The 26,159-nt window shown below is 38.1% G+C and overlaps 1 protein-coding gene across 8 annotated transcripts in view; it reads left to right on the top strand.

The window, feature by feature from the left end:
- The window catches only part of LOC124110579 (glutamate receptor ionotropic, kainate 2-like), a 111,553-nt gene extending 85,805 nt beyond the window's left edge, over positions 1-25,748 (top strand). For 6 of the 8 annotated variants that reach the window (XM_048383662.1, XM_046469928.2, XM_048383659.1 and 3 more), the window contains 14 exons: positions 6,301-6,552; positions 7,142-7,323; positions 8,523-8,576; positions 10,136-10,303; positions 10,891-10,914; positions 12,237-12,389; positions 15,513-15,614; positions 16,356-16,469; positions 16,999-17,184; positions 18,272-18,614; positions 18,810-19,027; positions 19,300-19,525; positions 20,162-20,436; positions 22,217-25,748. In XM_048383662.1, coding sequence (XP_048239619.1) covers positions 6,301-6,552; positions 7,142-7,323; positions 8,523-8,576; positions 10,136-10,303; positions 10,891-10,914; positions 12,237-12,389; positions 15,513-15,614; positions 16,356-16,469; positions 16,999-17,184; positions 18,272-18,614; positions 18,810-19,027; positions 19,300-19,525; positions 20,162-20,436; positions 22,217-22,387 — 2,468 coding nt within the window. In that variant the 3' untranslated portion in view covers positions 22,388-25,748. Of the gene's footprint in view, positions 1-6,300; positions 6,553-7,141; positions 7,324-8,522; positions 8,577-10,135; positions 10,304-10,890; positions 10,915-11,145; positions 11,170-12,236; positions 12,390-15,512; positions 15,615-16,355; positions 16,470-16,998; positions 17,185-18,271; positions 18,615-18,809; positions 19,028-19,299; positions 19,526-20,161; positions 20,437-22,216 lie in introns of all 8 variants that reach the window. The other 2 variants (XM_046469926.2, XM_046469957.2) reach the window with 2 other exon arrangements.
- The last annotated feature ends 411 nt before the right edge of the window (positions 25,749-26,159 follow it).

The following is a 26,159-nucleotide window of genomic DNA, read 5'->3' as shown; positions in this document are numbered from 1 at the left end:
TCGTACCGTCTTGGGGGTATGGTATGCATATTATTAGATATGACACATTCCTGGTCACATTACCAAATACATTTAAACGGTTTCTTTGCTTACGTCAGTTTCAAAATCTTAAAATTAATGGCGGGGTTTGAGTTCATTGTGTGTGTTTGGTGTCCTCTGTCGTGGTATAGCTGGACTATTGCTAAAATCGGCCTAAAACCATACTCACTTTTTTTCATTGTCAACAATTTGAACTAGCATGCACATCCCCTTCTTTTTCCAAACCGGTGTTTTGCTAGCGTTAAGTGGACTATTGGTTAAGCTCATCTGTACAAATAGTGATACTTCCTCCTCTATCGATAAGTGTGAGCAGAGATAATACCAGTCTTCCTGAACGTGGTCTCGGCATAATTCCAAGTGGTATGTTCTTGACCAGCAGCTTTGCACAATTTACACTGCTGCACTGAATGTTGTTTGGCCATGGTTCGTCCAGGAACAAGGTTATGGATTGGGCAAACAACAGATCACATTCATGCCAGCTCACAATGACCGCGGTCCAGGGATCTAAGTGAATTACCCTTATTGCTTTATCAAAAGACGGCGGGGACGTTCATCATTACCGCAACTATGCATTAGAAACATTCACTCCAACATGCACACAATACAAGGGAAGAATTGCCTTGATTCCTCAATTTTGACAGATTTGGGGTGTAATTGCTACACATATCTGGCATTTGAAAGTTAGCCTGTCCTCCAAAAATCGATCTCATTCCGTGAACTTAGAATGGCTGGAAAACTGTCCACTTACGTCTGCTAACTAGACGCCATGTTTGATAGGCCCTTTTCTTCTGCAAGACAGCCACCCTCGTCTATTAGTTCCTGAAGCACTCAGCCTGACAACACTTTTATTCATGCAACCGTTGTGTTCTTCCTACAAAGTCAGTTCCTTTGACGAAGCTATATATGGAGAGCACACTCTGTACTGTACTACAGGCAAGTTGCGTAATAAGCCTTTCTTTTCTTGGTGCAATGATCCCAGTGGCACGTGAAAGCCCATGCATTGCATGATAGGAGTCGAAACTAGCACAGGCTGGGGTGTGTGATTGTGCGATGCTTTAACGTAACAATTTTAGTATTGATTAATTTCATAAACATTCCTGCAACGTTTTGAAGAATTTTACTTACTGACAAGTTTTTCCACTTACAGTTGATATGACTTTATTGTGATTATTGCAGTTTCTCGAAGTTGTTGACAGTGAATGCGATTAACCTAAAGAATACCAATTTAACTTGCTCAACTATTCGGAAATCGTTTGGTTTCAAACAAAGAGGGCCAAAATATTGGCGCCAACATGTCGTCCCCCTTGAAAAAGAGCAAGGGTCAGATTTCACCAGTTCTTTTTCTGAAGATACGCCCAGCTCCATGTTTTCGCATGAGTGAGTGAATATGGTTTTACGCTGCTTTTAGTACTACTCCAGCAAAATCAGGGCGGGAAACAGCACGAAGGGTTACAAACATTGTTTCCCGTGTCGGGGTGATCCCAGGTCTTCGGTTTGACAAGTTAACACTCTAACCGACCCAGCTCATACTAAGGTCCTCAAGTGGCCAGAAACTGAAGTTTGTCTGATAAATCAGTGAAAACAATAGGAACAAAAAAAACAATAACAAAGCCTGACATATGTAATCAATTAGAATGTGTTTCCAATGCTGTCAGTACAGACCGTGAATATGGACTTACTTCCTTGAACAGTTTCTACACATACCAGTAGATTCCCGTGGGTATCCGGGGTTCTCAGCACTCCAAATTTGGAGCCCGTGGGCAGTCCGTGTCCCCAGCAAGCTGTGCTGGTCTTCAGAGGCGACTTATTAGAACGTGTGGTTCAACTCGGTGACGTGGTTGATGGCGTATCAATGTACCTCTAAAGCGTGGATCGTTGTTCATAATATCAATCACAGGATTGTCTGGTCCAGACTGTATTATTTATAGGCCGTCATCAAATAGCTGGGAATTTGATGAGTGCGGGGTTAAACAACAAACGCGCACGCGCACATGCACACACACACGCAAATCACAACTGACATTTAGTCATGTTGATAACTTCATGATAACACTACGTTATATAGCATTAGGAAACATATGGCATCATAAACTGTAACACATCACTTGATAGATTTATTGTGGACCAGGTCATATGCGCATATTGTTTCAGTACCTATTCCCTTTTTCCATCGATCATTATATGCATAAGGTATATGTAACCAAGTGCGAGTTTACAGCTGTTGCATAAGTGCAGATATAAATATTATTTAGCTCCTTTATTCCGCTTCCACAAAACATACAGCTATTTGTGCATTTAGAATGCGGATGGGGTCACATGTAGATTGGGTCAAGCTTGTGTATTTGAAATGGAGATGAAGTTACCCGTGGATTTGAATTGTTGACGGGTAATACGTGTTCAATAAAATGTAGATGCCTAATACTCGTGCAATGTTGCTGTATCTCTGAGCGATCTACAGAAAGTTGAAGGTTCGAAAGTTCATATCGTTAATACAATATTTATATATGATTATTAGCTGCCCAACATTAATTAATGATGGTCCGGTTTGTTAACAGACCGCCGTCGTATGGTACGAGTACTGCTGGTGCCTTTAAGTTTTGTAAGAATGAAGTACTTTTAATATTGTTACCTAAAGGAATCATTTGCCCCCAATATACACATTGAATAAGTCAGCGAAGTTATGGATCCCAATATGTGTTTATGTGTTGATTCCGGTCTTGGTTGATTGGTTGCGTGTCTTGTACTACGGCGGCGTTGTTCGTTGCCCACAATATCCATCACTGACTTGCTTGGGGCAGACTCGATTATTTACAAGAAGCCGTCATACTGAAAGTGCCGAAAAGCCCAACATCCTCACTCAATTATATGTATCTACATACTATAAAAATACTATGTACATGACACGATGAAGCACTGCTACACACACGTATGTAGAAAGCTATACCGGTAATCAGGAATATAACGCTGAATCCACATGGCATGATGAAGCACTGATACACACACGTATGTAGAAAGCTATACCGGTAATCAGGAATATGACGCTGAATCCATATGGCATGATGAAGCACTGCAAAACACACGTAGAAAGCTATACCGGTAATCAGGAATATGACGCTGAATCCAAACGACAAGTACACGACGGTCTCAAACAACTCCTCTCCAACACTCTTAAGCACTATTTCATATTACCACCTGTGTTACTTCACCATGCACGTTGTCCTAATATATGAACACTACAATTTTCACCCAAGTCATTTCCTCCAAAATACGTTCAGTTTCAGTTGATAGAAATGCTTGTATAAGACGGAGGCAGTTTATTTTGATCGATAGATTTTGACAGTAATGCGAACTATCATTGCTTGTTTTGCAGACAGCCTGTTTTCTGTCACAGTGACATCAAATCAATTTCTACCACCATCTGGCGTTATCAAGTACAGATTGCAACCTACTGTGTGTGTCTAATGTTAATTACATTAAAATATCACCAACCGTTCGCAAATGGCAAGCCCACGTACAGATGGATTTCATATGCTGGATTCCAGATTATTGAATATAATGAAAAGCAATGTCATTTCAAAAGCATATGTCAATGCCTTATGGAGAGACACAAGGCATCCACAGAGAACAGCCAACATTAACTCTGGCAATAGGCATCCGTTTCTGAACACGTATAACAGCTTCATCGCTATAATGTGTGATGAATGACTTTTTAAACTAGTAACCCATACATCGATTTGAGTTTATTATTCTGCTTTGACAGCCATGACACAGTAACTCCACTCGTCTGTGTAATGCAGGCCGATCATCACGATGCTAGATCTATGACTAAGGACTACCGAACTGAGTGCGGTTTTTAAAATAAATAAAATGAACTTCCAATGTAACACAATCGCAATTTTCTGATCATTTAGCAATGGAACTACATTGTACCACAATTAAATTTGATAATGGAAGTTTAGCCATACCTAAACAGGCTATCTTATCTGGACACATGGGAATTGTGTTTTACATTCAACTCGCCTTATCTGAACTTTACTATCTCGAAATGTCTTTATCTCAAAACCAAACAAATTGTTCATGTTTCTTATCGCTAATTCCATCCTGAACAGCATTTATCTCCCTCTAACCCTTCAATATATGTACATATAACTAGAGTCTACTTACTTAAGTTGAATAAGCTGTATCAACTTATTGATATTACATAATTCAGCCATTTCCAATGTTTATTTATGATGTAAAGTTTTATAAAGGCACCATCTATACATGTATATTACTGCGTACCTAATTCAGAGTAACTTTATTACTTCTTATTACTGAAGAAATAGAAATAGAATATACTCATAACTTTATTACTTCAGAAGCAAATAACAAAGAACTTTTCAAGAAGTCACACTTGATTTCTTACGCTAGATAATATTGAACTTTTTCTTTCCAACCGAAACAAAACCAGTCTGTATATGAATACTCTTTTAATTTCAGTTTAACGTTGTGAAAGTACACTTCTGTTCATGCATACTTCACTCTTTATCGCTATACAGTTTCAGAAACGAATCGCGTTACTTCCACAAAACGTTTGCAGAGAAGAAGTCCTGCTTTGCGGGTGTGAAATCCCACATACGCTTTTGGAATTACCGCGGTACGTTTGCAGAATTTCCGCTTTGCGGTTGCGGAATTAAAAACGCGGTACGTAAGCGGAAATAACGCAGTTCGCTTATGGTATTACAACGGTACGTTTACGGAGTTAGCAGAGCTTGCGGAATTAACGCGTTATGTGTGCAGAATTACACGGTATATTGGTGGAATAACAGTAACGTACCGCTCAGGTACCGCAAAAATATAGCAAAAGATGTGTCAACCAATCATATTTAAGTCTATAACATAAATATTGCAGATCCTAAACAAATTCTATCAATTGAATAGACGGTGTTTTCAAGCGGACCAACGACTTATGTAATCCAGTATGCAGGGCCCCTTGAAGCAGAAAATCCTAATTGGATTCGTTCGAATATAGCCCATCAAAATGTCATAAGTCCATATGTCTTATCATAGCACATCAGTATTGAATAGCAATTACTTGAATCTTCAAATAAAATCTTTTGTACATTTTGTGTGCGACATTTTGTGAACATGTTGGACCGATACTGTTGAGGTTCACAAGTTTCTAAAACTACTTTTGTGATACATATCTTTGAGGATCTTTTTCACGGAGTAGCCCCTAGCAACCCGTCAACGCGCTTGTCAGTTACTGGTGACAAGCACACTTTTTTCCCGACTCGACTACCGAGCGGCAGACACAAGTTGGAGATATCTCGTAATTGACTTTCTCTCTTTTGCCTCAAGAGGTTTCCTTATAAACGTAGTTCTTTACCTTGCAGCGCAACATTCTGACAGTGTAAGCAAAACGTCAAAGTTGTTCGAGCAGTTATCTATTTTTTCTTCTCCTTGGAGCTCCGAGTTCCGAAGCCCAGACGCCTGTAGATGCTGATACACAGTTCAAAAAGACAACCCTTTATGTCCGCAGAAATTTCAACTTTCCATATCACAACACGCGTTTTTTATCAATTTCATTGAAAATCTATTAAGAATGTTTACGCCTATTCGATGTTTTTAACATTCAATTTTCTAGCCGTCTCATCTACCACTTAAGGCTGGAAACCCCCAGTTTCAAACTGACAATTACACAAAATGAAAAGAGCCAAAAAGGAAATTTAAAGTCCTAATACATCTGGAAACACATCCTTCACCTTGCCTATTCATAACGTCACCATTGATCTCGCCACTTGTTAACCACTCAAATGCGAGAAACAGGAATTTTCGTTGTTTGAAGCGCCCCTACAATTTTATCAGGTTCTGCTACAGCAAACCAACATGGTTATTGGAGGGAGTTTTTCACACGGTCATAGGTTCACGACATACAATTGAGCAAGGACATGTGAATATAGGATCCAACATTCGATATGCGTATTCAATTATTAATCGGCATTACAACTATTAAATAAACAATATCACTTGTGTTGGGCTTCCTATCACCTAACGTAATTGATATTGTCTTTCATAATCTTGTCTGTCCGGTTAAAACTGTATGCATCATTTTTACCTTTTTTCTCATATATGTCAGCTTGAATGAATGATGTTACGTATGTGCATCGCTCCAGTCAGTACAAGACGTTGTTAATTGTAATTTTCAATTTAAGCATAAAAACATCCTTTTTGTGTTTTACTGAGCCTCGCAATCTGTAGTATGTTATTTGATCATTTCAGTATGCCAAATGGTTGGGAAAGGAATTGTTGGCATCTTTGGTCCAGTGTCATCCCTCTCTTCTGCGCATGTGCAATCCATGTGTAATGCATTCGAGATTCCCCACCTACAGTGGCACTGGGACCCCCGAGACACACGTGATTACTACTCAATCAGTCTGTTCCCACACTATCTGACCCTCAGCCAAGCCTACAGGGATATGGTGCGCTACTGGGGTTGGACCAAGTTCACACTCCTGTATGAAAACAATGAAGGTGAATATGAGGATACTATTCGAAAACATTAGTACGTGTAGAATCCATTCTCGTTATATCGAATGTCAATCTCGTGAAGCTAAATAGTCTACCCCAAGATATACCTGTATACTTTTTGTCCTGTACGTTTGTAATATTTTTGCTGTATACTGTCCATCTTTTCTTCTCTTCTTGTATTTGAATCTATGTAAAGTGGATCTTGTTCCCAACACTTTTGGGATTAACATTATATTATTTATTGGGTAATTGGGTTTTGAAACATGGTATTAACCCGAAGTTAAATACTATCTTAAATGTATCAGTACAGTGATAAGGTCATCGTGTTGTTAAATAAGTGCAAGTCAAGGTGATATAAGCCAAGAACATATGTGCGATATATCAATAATACATATATGGCGTATGCATCCTAAACCAAAAGTACTTCATCTCTATTAAATCTGCTCTATTGGCAGCCTCGGGTAATACGTGGTATTCAAATATCTGTATCCAGAATTCGGCTGTGTATATCTCTTCAGGTAGTTGCACACAACGTAATGCATGTAGCATCATTTACATCGAAGAAAATTAACGACCCTTTTTTTAATCCCAGGACTGACTCGCCTGCAGGAAGTGCTCAAGGCACCGGAAATGGGCAAAGCTCGAATAACTGTTCGAAAACTAGAGCCGATCAACAATGATTATGTGAACATGTTCAAAGAGCTCAAAGAGAAAGGACAGTTCCGAATGGTCATCGACTGCAAGTTGACAAGTGTCAAGAAAATTTTACATGCGGTAGGAAAAGAGGATATAGCCAATTTCAACTTGCCTATCGCAGCGTTATTGTCCAGACCAATAGTCAATGTTAACTCTCTGTCAATATCAAGTGGCAATTTTGATACAGGTACATTAGTCGACACAGTGATGACTTAGAACAGAATACGAGTCGAATTGTTTTGTATGCGAATGGTATGGCATTTTTATGTTTTTACATTTGAAATTATTTTAAAGATAATAAATAGATAAATGTTGCATACATGAATTATACAGTATTTATCAAGATCCGAATGGGATATTCAAGGTATACGGACGATAAGCATGAAATTATATGTATGCATATGTACAATTATATTCATATATGTGTCACTTTGAGGTCAACACATTTTTCTCAATATTAGTCAATGAAAAATGTACATGGAAAGTTTAAATTGAAAAAGTAAATGACCTGAAAATGCCTTTTGGTATGAATGCATAATTAAAGTGTTGCCATTGAAATTAACTATATGCATGTTATATGGAAGATGCATTTCATTATTCTGCTTGTGTGAGAATCCTAAAGTGACCCGAGGAACAAATACATCCCTGGTAGTTACTTGCAGACATTTATTGTGGCACATACACTATTTAGAGACATATTCTCGTTGTTTTGATATTAGGATCCATGTAACTACTCTGGCTTTCCATTGTTATAACTACTCAGTACCTTACGTATGTCCAGGCTTACATGATTATCAGGATAATGATGTATATGATCTGACAGTAACATATATTGTCCATAAAAAACACTAACTTCCAACTTGGAAAGGTTCGCAGCAGTGCTAAACAATATCATTACCCCGGTCAATGGATCAGTGTGCACTGGAAATTCATTCTCAACTTCCTTGGGAGTATACAACTCACACTGCCCATGAGGTATTAGAAATTAACAGTCACATAACCATCTCTCTTCTGGGTACCCATTCGCTGCAGGGTGAACAGAGGCATATTTTGAACAAAATCACTTGCCGAAGGAGATACCATATATGACATGTGCTTCGGTGTAGGACAGGACAGAAACCCTAGAACCTCTCAGGGGTTCAGCTTGCTGAACACGGTCACCCATCCTTAACTGTCCGCCACCATCATGTGCATGATCTAGTATGTAGGTATTCCTAACATGCGTGTCAGTAGGCTGTATTTGAAGGGGGAGTCTAATAATTCATTATATTTTTCAGGCACTGAAAGTGCAGATGTTGTCGCAATATTATCATTACTTCTTCACAACACTGGTAAGTTATGCCTGATTGTTTTCATCGATTATTTTCTATTTAATTGTCTCACTCTAAATCGGGCCCACCTCCGTGATGGAGTGGATTAACATCTGCTCGGAGGGCTGAAGGTTCGATTCCCTGGCGGCGTCATACCAAAACACCTTGAAATATGGTACTTATTGTTGATCAGCCTGACCTCCCCTCAAAGGGTTAAACAAGGACTGGTCAACTCGGGAGTCAGTATCATGTGTCGGATGTTACACTGCGTCTGTATAAAACAGGCATAAGTCCGGACTAGTACAAGAGGTCACACACACGCGCGCATGCATTTACATCGCTTTATATGTGAAATAATCATTTGCTTTAAATCATTTCAAGTTTTGTGTTGAATTCGTTCTGTGACGTTTCGGTTACATATCGACACAATACCTATGTCTATCTTTCATGCATCAAACTACATCCATGATATGGTTACTGAGAACGCAGTGAGATGAAAATCAGTCGAGAAATCTGCATTGGTCATTTATAGAGAAAGATTAGGATTGAGAAATTTGTATCGTCTTAAACGGTACATCAAGTTAAAAACATCCGAATTAACGAGGTTTCCCTTTATCATACACTATCAGCACCAGAGCTATTTATGTGTTAAACACAATATCCGTTGTACCGCCATTTGTTACTATGGTTCAAGAAATGGGGGTGGAGGTCAACATACATGGAAACGCGATTTTCCTCGTAGTGTAACAATATTCATCGATTTTAGAAGAAAAACCATTAGAATGTCAGATGCATCCCACACAAGGATCCTGGGAATCTGAATCCGTTTCAGCTTCCGACGAAAGTGCCCTTTATGATACTTTCATGACATTTTCAAGATGAGTTCAAAATGTCTACGGAATTGCTTTTGTAAAAAAATATCAAACAAACAGAAAACACGATGTATTTTCTATTTCCTCAAGGAACTCTCAGAGTCGCTTCATATCATGATGATAGTCAGAAAAGGGCGAGAAAACCCAAGATTCATGTATTATTGCTACAAAAGCGATTACAGTTATTTATCAAGGAAATATATGTTCTTTGAAACATAAATGTCAATATTAAAATGAAAATAGAAATATAACTGGTAAAGCAAGGTCTGTAGTGGTACAAGTTCTACGTTCATAAATATATCAAAATGTCAACACAAGTTCATATGAGCACAAATATAACTCTAGCTTCTAATATGTTCTATGAAATATGCCCTGGAGTCTTTTATGTAAATGAATATATTGGTATATGTCCTCCACTGCACGTATACCGCGTATGTACCAAATGAACGCCGACGATAAAATCGATTTGATTGAAAGGGACTTTAAAGAAAATACACAATATGAATTTGTATTCTTTTGACTACAATTCATATGAGAGGATGGGTATTACATTCACTACATACGCCTTAGTTCACTTTAATAGTTACAGTAACATCACAAGGCGTTTACAAGCAGGAACACCAGCATTGTATAGATACGTAGATTTGCTTTATGTAAGACGCAAGCAGCGTAAACGATGTAGTAAAGTAAATGCTCCCATTTCTGCAGGATCTTGGCCTAGTAGATCTCGAAGACTACAAGCACGATGGCGCTAACATCACATCTCTCAGACTTATCGATCCTGATCGGCCTGAAGTGGTCAACGTTCGAACTGATTGGTTGTACAAGGCAAGGAGATCGGGGGATTCCCCACTCAAAGGCTACTCTGAGATTCAGGTATGTTTGGGCCCACGTCTAGTATACTTGGCCTTTTTCCATTTAATGTCCTGTTGGAAACGCTTGAGAGTCAGAATCGTTTCGCATATTGGCTAATTTGTTCCAAGTTCAGACGTTTCCAAGTTTTCGGTAAACATTCCACAGACAGTGAAGTTTTAATTTGTATTCATTTTGATCCCAATTATAGTCCAACTGTTTACGCTGACACATGAACTTGGCTCTAATTGAATTTTGCCCAAATACAAGAATACCACGTTAGCCACAGCATAGCTACCTTAAATACGATATGTCAGATTTGATCTTACTGTAGTACTGTTGTCCCTCTTATAAATTTATGGAACGGAATTTACACATGATCAACGAGACATGGTGTCTGGCTCTAGAAGCCTTTAATTTAAGTCATTGAATCAAAAGATTGATTCCGACCAAAATTCGCAGTACTCGGATATCTGCCACCTTCATGACCAGCAGTGACTGTCTTGTTAATACTGATAAAAATAACGCCATAAAAACAATACAGGTGATATACACCAATAATTCTATGCTGTAGTTTACCATATTTTACCTTCTTTAATGCGCTCTGTCAGGGAAATATCACCGACGATGTAGCGGTATGTCATCGTTGTTACCGTGTCATTAATGTTGTGCGTGTTGTTGCCGTCCCACTCAGAAGTGGAGTTGCTGTTTTCATCAGTTATGCATGAATTTGTCGTAGATGATGACATTGTTATGTTTTTTCGCATATTTTCATAAAAAGTAAATTTGAGTTATTCATTCAAAACTAAGTTATGTCAAATTCGATTTATTATGGTATGAAGAATTGAGTATTCGTGTTTTCTCAGGCCAGTGTTGGTATCACCTTTACGGTAAGACGATAACTGAATTTGGTTATGCTTTGCATCTCAAACGTTATACTGGATAGCCTTTTATCGTTTATGTGTTCTGAAAAACTTACACATCTGCAGGACCTATTGCACACAACTGTGGCATACAAATATACACTGCTATGGTTTATTCGTCTCATTCCACGTCCTCTCGTAGAAATCTTGCTGGTATATATGTTTTCCATTATAGATGAGGGTATATATTTACATGATAGTGTTTCTGTATCTTGTTATTGTGAAAGCAATGTCATTCTATTTCTTTGTATATTTCTATAGAGTGCCCTCTCTGTCTGTTTTTGTTCATATTCACTTTTGTTGTTTTCCTGCTTCAGTGAAAATGTGTTACCAATATACACGGAATATAGTTTAGTCTTTTGACAAACGGTAATAACGATTTATACACGATGAGTGTAAATATAACCAAAAGTGAGTACTTATTGAGGTCAGTGATGAACAATATAAACGAATATCCGTTTGCTGTATAAGATGATACTCCTTGAAAACAGTAATACTTGTTTGAAAACCGATCATGATATATTAACATTTCATTCAATATACAAAATTTGACTGATATTCTGATTTCAAAATCACTTCTTTCTATTGGATTAAATACCAACATTTGTGATCAAATTATCATCAACTACCAATTTATCATTTGCTTGTTACTGTTACTAACGATTCATTGCATCATATGGAGATATCATAGCATATGCCGTGAATGTTCTGATCATTGTTGCTATGTAAATGAATCAAAACATAACCCCATGATGGGAATATAACCTGCTTATACGGCCCGTTGAGGATTCTAACGATAAAATGTTTGATTAATATGGTTGCCACCGGTATGGTAATATATAACTAAAGATACATGTTGCTTGCCTACCATTGGAAACAAACACACGTTTTACCTTGATAGAGGTATGTGTGTCAACTACAAAAGGTATAATTAATATTGTTATATTTCGTGTCATATTGTAGGTATGAGTTGTATTGAAGAAGGTTTTATTGTCGAAACGGTTACTTATTGTCGATGTTATCTTTGTTTGTAGACGGAGACTGCGCTAGCCTACGACGCCGTCCAGTTGTTCTCTCTGGCGCTTCACGAGTTGTCCCAGGCCCAGGACGTGACCAAGGCAGTGTTGTCCTGTGACACCAAGCAAACATTCCAGTTTGGAAACAGTTTACTGAATTTCATGAAATCGGTAAGTTTATTACCTCAAAGAATAATCCTTTATTACCTGGTTCAAATCAATCTGAAGTTTGATATCAGATATAGTCTATAAAGATTGAGCATTGCATTGATGATCCCAGCAATAGTTTCAAAACATGTAATATATGTTCCAAATATTGAAATAGTTACAAACAATAATATTTTGTCAAATGGCTTTATTGTGCTTTAATATGGCAAATGTTGTGCATATGGTACCAGCAATATGACATTACAAATCTTTTTGAATTCCGATTCCGTTCTAAGCATTAAATCAAGTCATATTGAAAATGACATTTCCTCAGCTGTCGATTAGTTCTTGGTATACTTAGAATGTGTTAGAACCACCTTGATCCCAAGTCAGCTACAAAGTCTTGTTGTCGAATAACGTATAGCTTTTGTGTAATGCACATGCTCCTTCTCAGGCGTATATATAACAAGTACAACGTTGTGACGACAGTGTGGTTCCAGTGTTGTAACACACCATCATGCATACATGTAAGATAGTTGGTGCAGGAAGACGCATGGTCCTGCACCATGACTGTGGAATATATTTATTTTATGAAAACAAAAACAATCTAGACATATATTCAAAAGCAAGTCTAGCCAGCTCTATGAAATCAACACTGTAATAATTTGTTTTAATTTAAGAGGAGAGAAATGTATTGTATAATTAAAAAATCCTAAACTGTATGTTAGGCTAGAAGACGCAGTAACTCTAGTTTTGTGACTGTCACAATTACTACATTAATGGATATCAACTTCTGATGAAGAATATATCAGTTCTAGTTTCTTCACTGCAGCATACCTTGGTACATGTACATATATGGATACACATATCATATTTCTGATACTCGCATTCCTTCCATGGATGCGTCTTTGAACCCTTTTCATTTTACAGCTCTTAAAAACGTTCATTCTAACTATTTCGCATGTGGCTTCAGCGTTTTACGCTTTGTGACAGGGTGTGTTTTTCTCTTGATGGACGAGGTGATAATAGACCTTGAGGCAGTTCACACTCTTCACAACTGCATTTTTACACCTTTTTTACCCGGCTCATTATGTACAACCAACAGTTTTACTTCAGATTCGTTATGACGTCCATGCGTCAAAATGTGTTGTGAAGTATGTGTATGTTGACAGAGAATTGCATAGACTTAAACTTCAAAATTATATAAGATAAACATACAGACTTCGACTGATTACTTCAACAGCGACATGGCTATATTTCCTTCATGTTTTCATGAACATGTTTCATTCTCAAAACAAACTGTCGATTTTACTTGCCATTTCGTATGACATAATAGGTCCACGGTACCATTTACACGTCGATATGTAGGACATGATGTCACGGATAAAGCATTCTTGACGCACAAGAAATGTGATCGATGATATGCTGTCTTGCTTCCTGCATGTGTTTAACGCATTCATTCACTTGTACGAGTGTGTCATAGTATAATTAGTACTGATAAACATTTTGAAATCCATTGGCTTTAGACATGTTCTCATTCGCTGTTGATTATCAATATGACAAACATATTATCGACGAAGGACAAACGATTGATATGTACTGAAGTATCACATTCTGTGCTTTGAACGATATTATGTTTTCGCCCAAGCAAACCACTTTTACAAATATAATATGAAACGTCGACACATGAGAATAACCAGTCTCAATTATACGACGAAACAGATTCCATTAGGTGTAAAAGGCAAATTAGCGGTGACAGTTATTGGAATGGATCACTGACAATAAGTGATGACTTGAGGTGTTCGCGAAAAGGGTAATCATGTCCTGCCCTATCGGTAGCACACGGGACTTGAACAATTTGCAAATAAGCTGATAGAATCACAGCGAAAACATACACTAGTCCTCTTCGCCAACATCGGCACGTTTAAGTGTTTGTAATAGAAAAACAGAGGTCTTTCAAACTGACAATTGCTTCGTTTTGAAAGAAAACATACATGTAAAATTTCAGAAATCATTTTGCATCACATTACAGTACATCACAGGAAATATCCATTTCAGAGTACGTTCGCAATATTAAATTCTACGCCGCGTGTTCATTAAAACATACATTGACAGAACAGATGCAGATACTGAGGTTTTCTTTGCTGATCAATATGTCTAGACGGAATGGAATATTTTCGTGATTGATGTCAGGAATTCAGTGGAATATGTATGAAATAGCGCAACATTTTTTTTTAAAAGTGTGAGAGTCAAGGCATATTTTCATGTCTACAAAGTTTCATTTTTATCCATTTTGTACATGACGGGTCATCTTTCTTTCATTAATTCAATGCTATGGATTCAAGGTTCTATGTGATAATTAAAGAAGTATCATTATCGTTAACTACGTTTTAGATAAAATTAGAGAGCACCATGCACCTTTGTTTTGTAGACACATTTCCAACTAGCGTTTTGGGTTTTACTATGAAACGTTTATTCAATGTAGCATTACATCTATTCCAGATTGATCTTAAACCCTTTAAGAACATCGTACGTTCAGACGACTAATTACTAATTTAATCTTTCTCCGGCTTTGATCTCAGGCATCGAAATATCAGTCCCTTTGTGTATTTTATATATCCAGCCCATTCCCCATGTGTAAATACGTGTCTAATTGTATATTCAAATCCGGTTATTTGCAAACATATATTTGTGTATCTTACCCTAATGTTTCGAAAAAGAACAGACAGTTGCGTTCTCAAATAATCTGATTTTCTTTTCACGAATGTCTTGTTCGTTTGCTTGTACCAGACACATTACCAAAGTGCATACGTAGTTTAAGGTAAAAAATGTAATTGCTCTTTCAATAGTGCTATATGAAGAAACCTGAAAAATCAAAGGTTATCTTTATTCTCAAACTATAGCCTCTACATGTGTTGGAAGGGGGACAACTCCACTTTAGAAGAAAGAAATCAATATTGTTCAATTACATGTTCGTGTCCTCAAGGTGACTGTTTGAGAAAGTGGTTGCCCGCTCAACTTGTCACTAAAAAACTTGTGACTATTTCTTCAAAAGAGTGGTAAGAAGCATTGCTTTTTGTAGCTAACCTATGCTCTTCCTTTTGGCATATTACAGCTTTCGTAAAGAATGTATTTTTTTGTTTGCAGCTGAACTTTGAAGGTCTATCAGGACCGATCCGATATGATAATGGAGAGCGCAGAGACTTCAGCTTAGACGTACTTGAGCTGAAACTAACAGGCCTTATGAAGGTATTGATAAGAAAGTGTCAGCTTGTCTTTAGCTTTCTGTCCAGTTATATTTGTATGAATAAGTGTTGTTGTTTTTTATGAAACTAGAAACATGCAAACTATTTCTGGTAACTTGCATGAACGTGACTTCAGTAATGTTTCCTCAGCGTCATATATGTCAGGTTTAGGCGATTACATGTGCAACTGAGATGACCTCAACCTATACTGAACCAAAACGTTCAGGAATATTTTAGGGGTTATATTGGTAGTAAAGATTGAGCACATAAAAATTCATAAAATATCCCAAAAAATATTCATGATCCCTTACCGTTTTGGTTTATTATATATGGATTAATACACCCCAGATAAGTGTCGACCTGTTGTAAATGCATATTCGAACTTCAACTAATGTAAACCTTTGAAAAGGTTTACAGCTAATGTACTAACATCACATATGAAGATATCAAGAAACAAATCACTAAACTGGTTATTATGATGGTTGTCCAGAATGTCCTACTAAATGGGTTATGTATACCAGGAAGATTTCAAAAGTAAATGTTATTGAGCGTACCAACATTACATGTTTACAATGTTTGAATAACCACCATTACCCTGAATTACAAAATATTAGAGTGAACTAAGGAATTAAAGTATTTCTTTATACGCCACATAATCAGAGATGTTTAAATGGAAGCGCTTCTCATATTGATTTATAATGGCCTGTCATTATATCGTTTACTCAAACCATCACTTGCGTTCCAGGTTGGTAGCTGGAACAGGCATATCGGTGTTAATATGACGAAAACAGATGATGAAAGAAGGAAAGAAGTGGAAAGTTCTCTTAAAAACACAACATTGGAAGTTGTAGCCGTGGTGGTAAGTAGACCTTTACATGACTGCAGTCGGCTTGTATCGAACTTCACATATCGTATATGTTCGATGTTCCACAGGACATCGACTAAGAAAACGTAATTATGTTCGACTGAGTGTGTTGTCGGTATTTTTCTGCTATGTTCAGCTATTTTTGCAAAAAACAATATGGTGGGGTATAATATATCATATTCACGAAATTGTTTTTACATTCGAATGATGTAGAAAACGCACTGTACATTGGAATATCATCTGTATCATTGGCATGTATGCACAGCAGCGTTATGTCATTGTCATTTTCACTTGACACTACTTCTGGTATATACACCGCGGTTAATCGTTTTATAACACTGACAGAATTCAATAGTCCTGCAAATAAGCCCCTGGGGTCATACCCTTTGGGTTAATTACGCCCGACATCCTGTGTTTACCACTGGGGTTTGATTGATGACAGTCATGGTAAAGACCCAATTTGAGTCTCCACTCCACATGGGTGCAGTGTATTACTACTAATGGTCCTTTATTGTGTTATTAGGAAGCTCCGTATGTTATGGAAGTGAAACACGTAGACGGTACCATCACTTACGAGGGCTTCTGTGTGGATCTTCTGGATGAAATCTCTAAAAGAAGGCAATTCAACTACAGCATCAGAGTAGTTAGCACCTACGGCAAGTTGAAGAATGGAGAATGGTCTGGTATTGTCAGAGAACTAATCGACAGGGTGAGTTAAATGTTAAATATTAAATTTGGTAAATATCATATGAAATGGTGTGACCATGAGGAAGCTGAACTGTTTCCCGTTTCGTATCCAATAACCCATGATAAGTATTTGTTCTGTGGATTCTGTTTCACAAAGTGATGATACAGACTCCAAGGACATTGTTTTCTTCTTTTTTAAGTGATATCATTTATTGCTTTCAAAGACGGAAAGGGAATAAAAGATATTAGATATGACTGAATTTAGATTTGAAGAGTTTACTTTCTTCTGGGCCTTACATTACCACACCAATTTCTTGCCAGCCATTTAAAGGGGCAGTTAAGTCTCTAAATATGAACTTTCGCCCGAAATTGAAATATTTTGTTGTTTAACGCAACACTCAGCAATATTCCAGCTTTATTCCAGACGGCAATGGAATAATCGAGTCTGTACCAGCTGTACATATGATGATAGTTTGAGCAATGTCCGAAAATGTCGGGTACGACAACATAAAATCAACCAACTCATTGAGCGGCACCACCCGATCATTTAGTCGCATCAAACAACAAGCATGAGTTGCTAGGGACCATGTTCTAACCATAAATTCCCACGAGGCAGCAATAACTCTTGCTATTGAACCTTGACCTTTAAACCAAAGAATGGACAAACAAGACAAGACAATTTATTCAATATAGAGGCCTAAAATACAGACATATAGAAGTTACATTTCTTAGCGCTACAAAATAGCTTTTAGTAGTTTTCTTTGTATGAGGTAGACAACAAATACATGCACACACATATAGCCCAGTAACACACATCATGTGAAGTATTCTTGGAAAATAAGTATTTTTAGTGTTATTGAACATATTTCTTATTTTTGCACATTAAATTGGTAAAAACAGATATGATTTATTTTTTCTTCATCTTGAGTGTTCATTATACTTGAATACTTGATGAATGTGTTTACTGCACTGTCATTTCTTATGTCTTTACTAATATACTTCTAATAGAGGTATATGCATCACATACAAGTAAAGATTAATTTCATCTGAAACAAAGAATATCATTCTTCAAATAATTAATTCCCACCCATTTGTATTCTTGTTTCTAGAAAGCAGACCTTGGCCTTGGTGGCATGTCCATCACCCATGGACGAGAACAGGTCATCGACTTCACGAAGCCTTTCATTACCCTGGGTATCACCATCTTATACAAGAAGCCAACCCCCAAGGCTCCACAGCTGTTTTCTTTTCTCTCTCCCCTGTCTGTGGAGGTGTGGGTGTACATGATCGCAGCCTACCTCTGCGTCAGTTTTATGCTTTTCGTTATTGCAAGGTTTAGTCCCTACGAATGGTGCAACCCTCACCCCTGTAACCCAGATGCTGATGTTGTGGAGAACCAGTTTACCATCCTCAACAGTCTCTGGTTCACTATTGGTTCCCTTATGCAGCAAGGTATTGTTCCAGATTAAAACATTTTTTCTCCTTCTTAAATAACACTAAGATCATACTTACAAAAGTAAGTAAACTGACATTTTTGCAATGGAATTATTTAAACTATTCACTATTCAAATTATAGATGCAGCATTTCGCCTTCAAACTGTATACATTGTAACAATGTTAACCTTACCGTTATTCATCTGTCCTCAGGCTGTGAAATCGCGCCTCGGGCCATCTCCACCCGTCTTGTGGCAGGCATGTGGTGGTTCTTCACACTCATTATGATCTCCTCCTATACCGCCAACCTGGCTGCTTTCCTCACCGTGGAGAGAATGATCTCTCCCATAGAAAGCGCCGAAGATCTCGTCAAGCAAACAGTCATCAAATACGGCACACTGGAGGGAGGCTCCACCATGGCGTTCTTCCAGGTACACCAGCATCATGCGCTACGCCATCTCCATCCTAATCTCCGACAATGTTCTTTCAGGAGAGCATTACCGTTCAGTCTTTATTCTTTATTGTACCACATTTATCTATCGGCCCTTTAGCAATATACATTTTTAATTGTTTGATAATGGAGAGTTAGGCAACGCATAATTATAAATGTTTTCCATTTTGCAAAAATTGTACGTACATAATTACTTACGATATTACATATAATCGCACACGTTTGTAAGTTCATTATTCGTACTCTTTGCAGAATTCCAAAATTGAAACATTCAAAAGAATGTGGAATTTCATGAATACATCCGAGGACAATGTGTTTGTGAAAGACGGAGCCGAGGGTGTGAACCGAGTGTTGGCAGGGGGATACGCCTATCTTGGGGAATCCACGTCAGTAGAATATAACATCCAAAGGAACTGTGAGCTGATGCAGGTGGGAGGCCTCCTCGACTCCAAGGGATACGGCATAGCAACGCCACCGGGTAGGTCCATGAGTCACAAGGTATATCAGATACAGGAATTATAAACCTGTATTCTCTGAGGAACCAGTGTGGCACAATATATTCTATGCACACACACACACACACACACACACACACACACACACACACACACACACACACACACACACACGTACGTACGTACGTACGTATGTATGTATGTATGTATGTATGTATGTATTCCTTTGGAATAGGTCTCGTCCCCACCAACATATGTCTTTAGTGAGGGGAGACTGAAATACTGGATCAGGTGGTCATACTTGGTGATTTGTGTTGCATCCTTTTTCGGCAGGGTGGAACGTTGCTCAGAATATCAATCACTGGTTTGTCGAAAATAGCTGGAATATTACTGAGTGCGACATTAGACAACATCCAAAGAAACTTGGTGTACGAGACATTGGTAAATAAGTGATGAAATCATTTTCAGCAAGAGAATTTATGGATGTCAACTCATCAGATGAAGGAGTAAGCATATACTCCGAAACGTTGGGTTACTCATAATAAAGAAGTTGACATCCATAAATTCTCTTCCTTGTGTTTACACACTTCTAAATTCGTTTCGAAGACTTGAAATCATTATAACTTTTCTCACGCACTCATTTCCCTGTCCTGTTTCAGAGTCCCCTTTCAGGGACTCCATCACGGAGACGATTCTAAAGCTTCAGGAGGAGCAGTTTATCCACACTATTCACGACCGATGGTGGAAGGAGAAGAATGGTGGCGGCAAGTGTGTGGCTGAGAAGAGCTCCAACCAGAAGAACAAGGCAGCTGAACTCGGGGTGGCGAACGTGGGTGGCGTGTTTGTAGTGCTAATGGGAGGTGTGGGTGCCGGGTTCATCATCTCCCTCTGTGAGTTTATATGGAAAGCCAGAAAAAATGCCAGAAAGGACCAGGTGAGGACACACGATATATGCTGTTCATATGAAGTAGGGGATATTTTTCATTCCACCTTATGGAACAGCTAGACCCTGTTCGTCTAGACACACCCGGATATTTACTGATATATGCACATATTAGACATTACATTTTATTTGTTCATCCGGAAACTCGTTAATAAGGGCGATTGCTTATCTGTGTACATGTAGGACATAAGATATATTTCGTATGCCGGAAACTCGTTAATACGGTCGATTACTGATGTATACACATAATGGACATTACATTTATTTGTTAATCCGGAAATCCGTCAATACGGGATTGTACCTTCCGATTTAGCGGGTTTCACTGTCGTCAAAGCTGACACGTAAGGGATGCTTCCAAAATCGTCACTTTTCAGCATCACGCCACCAGTCATTGATGCTGTACGTGTCAAAATGTCCAGGGAGTGTGCATCATGTCATTTTTCACTTGTGGTATTTAATTTGCCTCAAATTCCATTTGGCGATTAAATTCCCAAATCGACGGCTATTTCTTCAATTGAATAGCAACGGAATTCTATTAAACCAAAGAAGGCTTTTCGATGTCGCTCAAGGAAACGTTTTTGTTGCGTCATACAAATCAGTAAGACAAAAAAATAACTGTGAGCTTCTCACAATCTGTCTGAGGTAATGCACTGATTTCATCTTGAGCTCCGTCTTCCTGAGAGTGCGGGTTTTTTGGCACTGTCGACATTATCAGAACATTATCTTGATCCCACGACTTTCCACGTGACGGTAAGGTGTGACAATTACGTCATTGATGATGGTAAACGTTACCTATAGTACATCTCGTTCTTAAACATGCATCTCTATTGGCCTACATCTTAGTAGTCTTTGCAAGAGCAGCTGAATATCACTTGTTAGTGCAAAACTATATGTATTCGCTATACATGTAAAATACAGGCGTGAGTCACTGATCCTAAAACACGTGAAACTCGTTCGCAAACCTATGTGCATAAAGCAATTATTCTATTCGTACAACGTCTTCAACCCTTGTCATTAACAACCATCAATGGAAGATCACTTCTTTCCATCTCTTTCGACTTCATATTTTATATGTCAGTGAGGCTATGACAAACAGCAAGATTCCAACAAATAAAACTCTTTGAATCTCTTGTGTGTTCAAGAAATGTTATTGCAAGAGTGATATCTCACTTTAAGAACAACTTCGTTGATTTAAATCACATACAAAATGTAATGTTTTTACATTCTATTTTTCACTTGGGCCCTTTCGAAAATACTAGCCGTCAGACGTTAATGGATTATCACCATCATAGAGAAATATCATTAATTTTAAAATGCTTTTGAAGTGTGACGTTATAGCTCCATAGCAGGATACGTCATTGTCGAGCTGCACACAGCTAAAGCAAGTCACTGGGTCTTTTTGTTTCACAGAACAGTAAACAGTAGCACTGCTTCAACCCCATTCATCATGTTATGAAAACAATGGACCCCCGAGAGAATGTGGAATTTTACCTTTTATACGTCTTCCATGCAATATATTCCATCACAATATCTACGAAACTATTTGAGAGTAAATTGATTTTCTTGTAACACAACCTCAGGGAAACATGATTAGAATTCAATCGATATCTCCTGAGGTAAAAACAATCACGTCTTGCAAGACTTACGATGAGACCTCGGTTCTATTTTCTACAGAATGCTGCCTTGAACGTATTTTTAAACACATCCATGATATGTGACCAACTGTTAGTTTTTGCAAGCCTCACTAATTTCATTTTATTGTTCATTGTAGCAAACGCTTTGCTCCGAAATGGCTGAAGAATTCCGATTTGCTGTGAGATGCTTTGGATCAAAGAAACCTACGAAGAAACGAGACAAGGAGATAACAGATAACGGACTGCAGTTCATGCCGTTGACAGGCTACGGACACAATTCAGTTGGTGGAAAGGAAGTGTACGCATGACAGGAAGACTTGCTATAACTTTGTACATGTTCTGCAAGAGAGTGCACAGTCGTGTTGTGAGTGAGGGGATACGTGTTTGTGTACCGGAAGTGCCAGAAAATGACATAAAAGACGATCACTCATCTGGAGGGCATTTGATCGATACATCTCAATCAAAGGAGAGCTACTTGCTCCCAATAAAGTGCCTTATGAATAAACACAAATCATCTTGTGAACCCAGGTTTGTTTATTCCTACCAAAGCTGAACCAACTCACATGAAGCTCATCCGGTAAAGACCGGAAACATGTGCTATGACTGTCTCGCAGTGAAGATGAACTATTTTGAGAGTTTACATACATGGTTAGCTGTGGAGGCCAGATTCGGTAGATGATGAGAACATATTTTTGTACAAATGCGTGTAAGATAAGGCTTTATGTATGTGCTTGTAAAAAGACTTGCTGATGGTTTGTTCTGTCTGTATAAATAGTCTTCCATGCCTATATTGTAGGTGCAATGGAGGTTCTGTTGCAGCCTAGAGTCGAGCTTCTAGGTATGTCCATACTTTTGATAGGTTCATACAGGCTTTGGTAACTTTAGATGAACCAACATGACCAGTTTAGTTAAGCACAGTCTTTCGCCTCAAATTCCCACTGCTGACATGTCAAAAACGTCATATGTACAATACAGGATCCAGGATACTGCTCAAATATGTCGCCCTGTGGGAAGCGCGGGTTTTTTAAATGGTCTTTGGAATGATTTGAGCAGTTTGATAATGGTTTGTCTAACTTTTATTGAGTATGGCACATGGTACAATTTGTAGACATATTGAACACTATAAATACTAATTATGTCATCTCATTTCATTAAGCATCAGACGTTATTTAGGAAAGCAAGAAAGTTAACGTGTCACAATGATGTTTTTTTTTAATACTGGGTTTGTAGTACACGACGTTATTCCACATACTCTGAAATATTCGTGAAATTCCTCAGACAATGCTCATGAGATATTAGACTTATTCCAATGATCATTGGTAAGCTGAATATGTCAAACTAAATATCAAAGGTTGATCTCTAAAAGTAAAACAGACTTTTCATACCAATTTTACCAAATTACAACCGACTTTTGATATATCACCAACATAGCTGTCTCGAAGAAAGCAACACTAACTGTGGACTTTTTTATCAAACTGATTCAAGTTATAACATACTACAATTCTACTTTGCCATACAGTCACTATATGTTTTAACCGAGGAAAGTGTGCTTTTCAATCGTGGTTAAAAGTTGTTTACCAATAACCTGTGATTAGTTTCACACATGTCATATCCTGGAAGCTCTACTGTGAAGTATATCTTCATTCGCTTCCATCTTTCGCAAGAAATTCTTATCTGAGTAGATCATAGCCGGATGTGTGTACTAAAAGAGAAATTATTATCAAGCATTGAATCGGGGCAATGCAAGAATTCAATATCAGTTTGTTTCTTATCTTTACAAATCCGCGTCTTATTGAATAACCGATTGTAGGCTTCGCCTGGACATCATATTTTGTTTTCAATGAGGGCTCGTTCATATGTATCATCGTCAGACTTTCATGTATTCAATTGTACCCATTGCCTTTTTATTAGAGATTGATTTCTGAAGTGAATGTACGTTGTGTGTATATAAACAAACTACATTAAATGTTTTGGGTGAAGACAGTTTAAAGGACTACTGGAATACGACTTGTTGATTGGAATTTTACTTGATCTGTTACGATTAGTTCGCGTTATCGTTTACTGTTGCATGCAGTGAATATGTGGTCATGTCTACTATCATTTTGCCAATGAAACGGCCGCTGTGTTCACCTAACTGGAAACTATTATATGGCCTTGATAATCAGTATGGATGAGATTCGTTTTTAAGGAATGCCAATAGCATGCATATTACCTTGAGAACATGATTATGTAGCATATGGTGTGTTTTGTGTGGGTGTATTTGTATCAGTACAAATATGTCTTATCATATATGCAAATACTGTGCTATTATGTTGACTTTCTAGCAAGCTATGGATGTATCAAATTGGGAAGGGTCTGACTAGTGGATTCGAACCCAGACTTTTGTAACTTTGTATACAGTGTCCTAGTCAGTGATGGGGCTATCTCCCCATGCTGTTGATCTCCACTGCTTACCATCAGTCAACACCGTCTTGTTTACGACAATGCTATATCACACACACCTTTCCAAGGAGATTTCTTCAACTTCTACCGCACCTGTTTTGTGAGATTCTTTTATGAAACTATCACACACAAACCGTGTTGATATCATTCTCTGCAACATCATGCCATAACATGATATTTCAAAGTTCATGCAAATTTCAGATTTTGGAGAGTTAAACATGAGTCATTCATACGCTGTGAACCAAGTAGCAGTGAACATGCTGCGTTCGAGAGACATTTATGGGGTGGGTGTTGTACTGATAATGTCCTGTAAATACTATAGTAATCCACTGAATGGTGAAATATTCTGAGGCCATTAACCAGTTATGTGTGATCACAGGACATCAAAGCAGACCATGATGTATTTTTCAAAACAATAATGATCGCGACTAGGTCGCGAATATTTAGCATCCAAATGGCCTTTGCTTTGTCGTGTTTTGATTTATATTGAACAAACACGTTCCAAAGATCGCAATCGTGGCACGGCCATGTCGTGCTCCGGTCGCCATCAAGGGAACGTGTGTTTTTACCACAGCAATTGAATCAAGTGCTGTGAAGAGCTATAAAGTATTTGAAATTTGCCGTTTACAATATTCAGAGTCGTCACAGTGGTTAGAACAGAGCCATCTGGCGGTCTTATACATCCTACACCAAAACGTGGATCTACCGAGGGCACGGTTAGCCAGCTGATTTACTTATGGTATCAGGCGACCGTCTCATCGACTTTGACACCTCTGGTGCATCTGAAAATTATGTACATGAACTCATTGGGGGTTGTCAAATTGGGGGTGTCTCACTAATATTCCTCATCAGTAGTATGGTTATTCAATGGTGTTTATTGCATCAGAAGAGTTAACATCGTTTGTGTCATGCACCCTTATGTGATACTTGCAAGTTAACAGAATTGCCTTTTGTGGGGATAGTTAACACTGGACAAAACTCCTCTCTCTCTCTCTCTCTCTCTCTCTCTCTCTCTCTCTCTCTCTCTCTCTCTCTGAATCAATATTCATTTTCCTTTCTTTTCGTTAAATGACGTACTGTTGTAATATATTTCTCAGGAAATCTGGGCTTGTGTAAAACATAATAAACGGTTGTTATGTCATATGTGGTCAATGCATTGCCCCCCCGCGTTCAAACTGTAACATAAGCCAAAACAAAAATACATTGAATACATAATACATGAATGTTCGTGTTTGTGTTCTTATTGTTGTACCATTGTGTAGTTATGTCAGTTGAGGGAAGACCTGTCATGAATCTTGCACCTGAACGTTTAATGTCTTTCATATAACCTTCATAGTTTATATCCTTGTTTAACACAACTTTCAGCAATATCACAGCTACATGGCGGTGGCCTGTAATCAATCGAGACTGGACCAGATAATCCTGTGACTGATATCATAAGGGTCGCTCCAAGTAGTTGGGATGCAAGGACATGCCCATTCATCAATTATCCATTTAATTGCTAAATACGACAACCATAGATTACACGGGGCAATATTTTTACCTGGAATCCAGACTAAACTTTAATAGAAGTGTTGAGAGTAATGGAAACACTGAAAGTTCTATTCTCCACACAGACGTTCTTACTAGAAGTGGCAT

Source organism: Haliotis rufescens, unplaced genomic scaffold (assembly GCF_023055435.1).
Source record: "Haliotis rufescens isolate VD_foot unplaced genomic scaffold, xgHalRufe1.0.p SCAF_5, whole genome shotgun sequence".
NCBI classification, from domain to species: Eukaryota; Metazoa; Mollusca; class Gastropoda; order Lepetellida; family Haliotidae; genus Haliotis; species Haliotis rufescens.
This window is presented reverse-complemented; position numbering and strand designations above follow the sequence as displayed.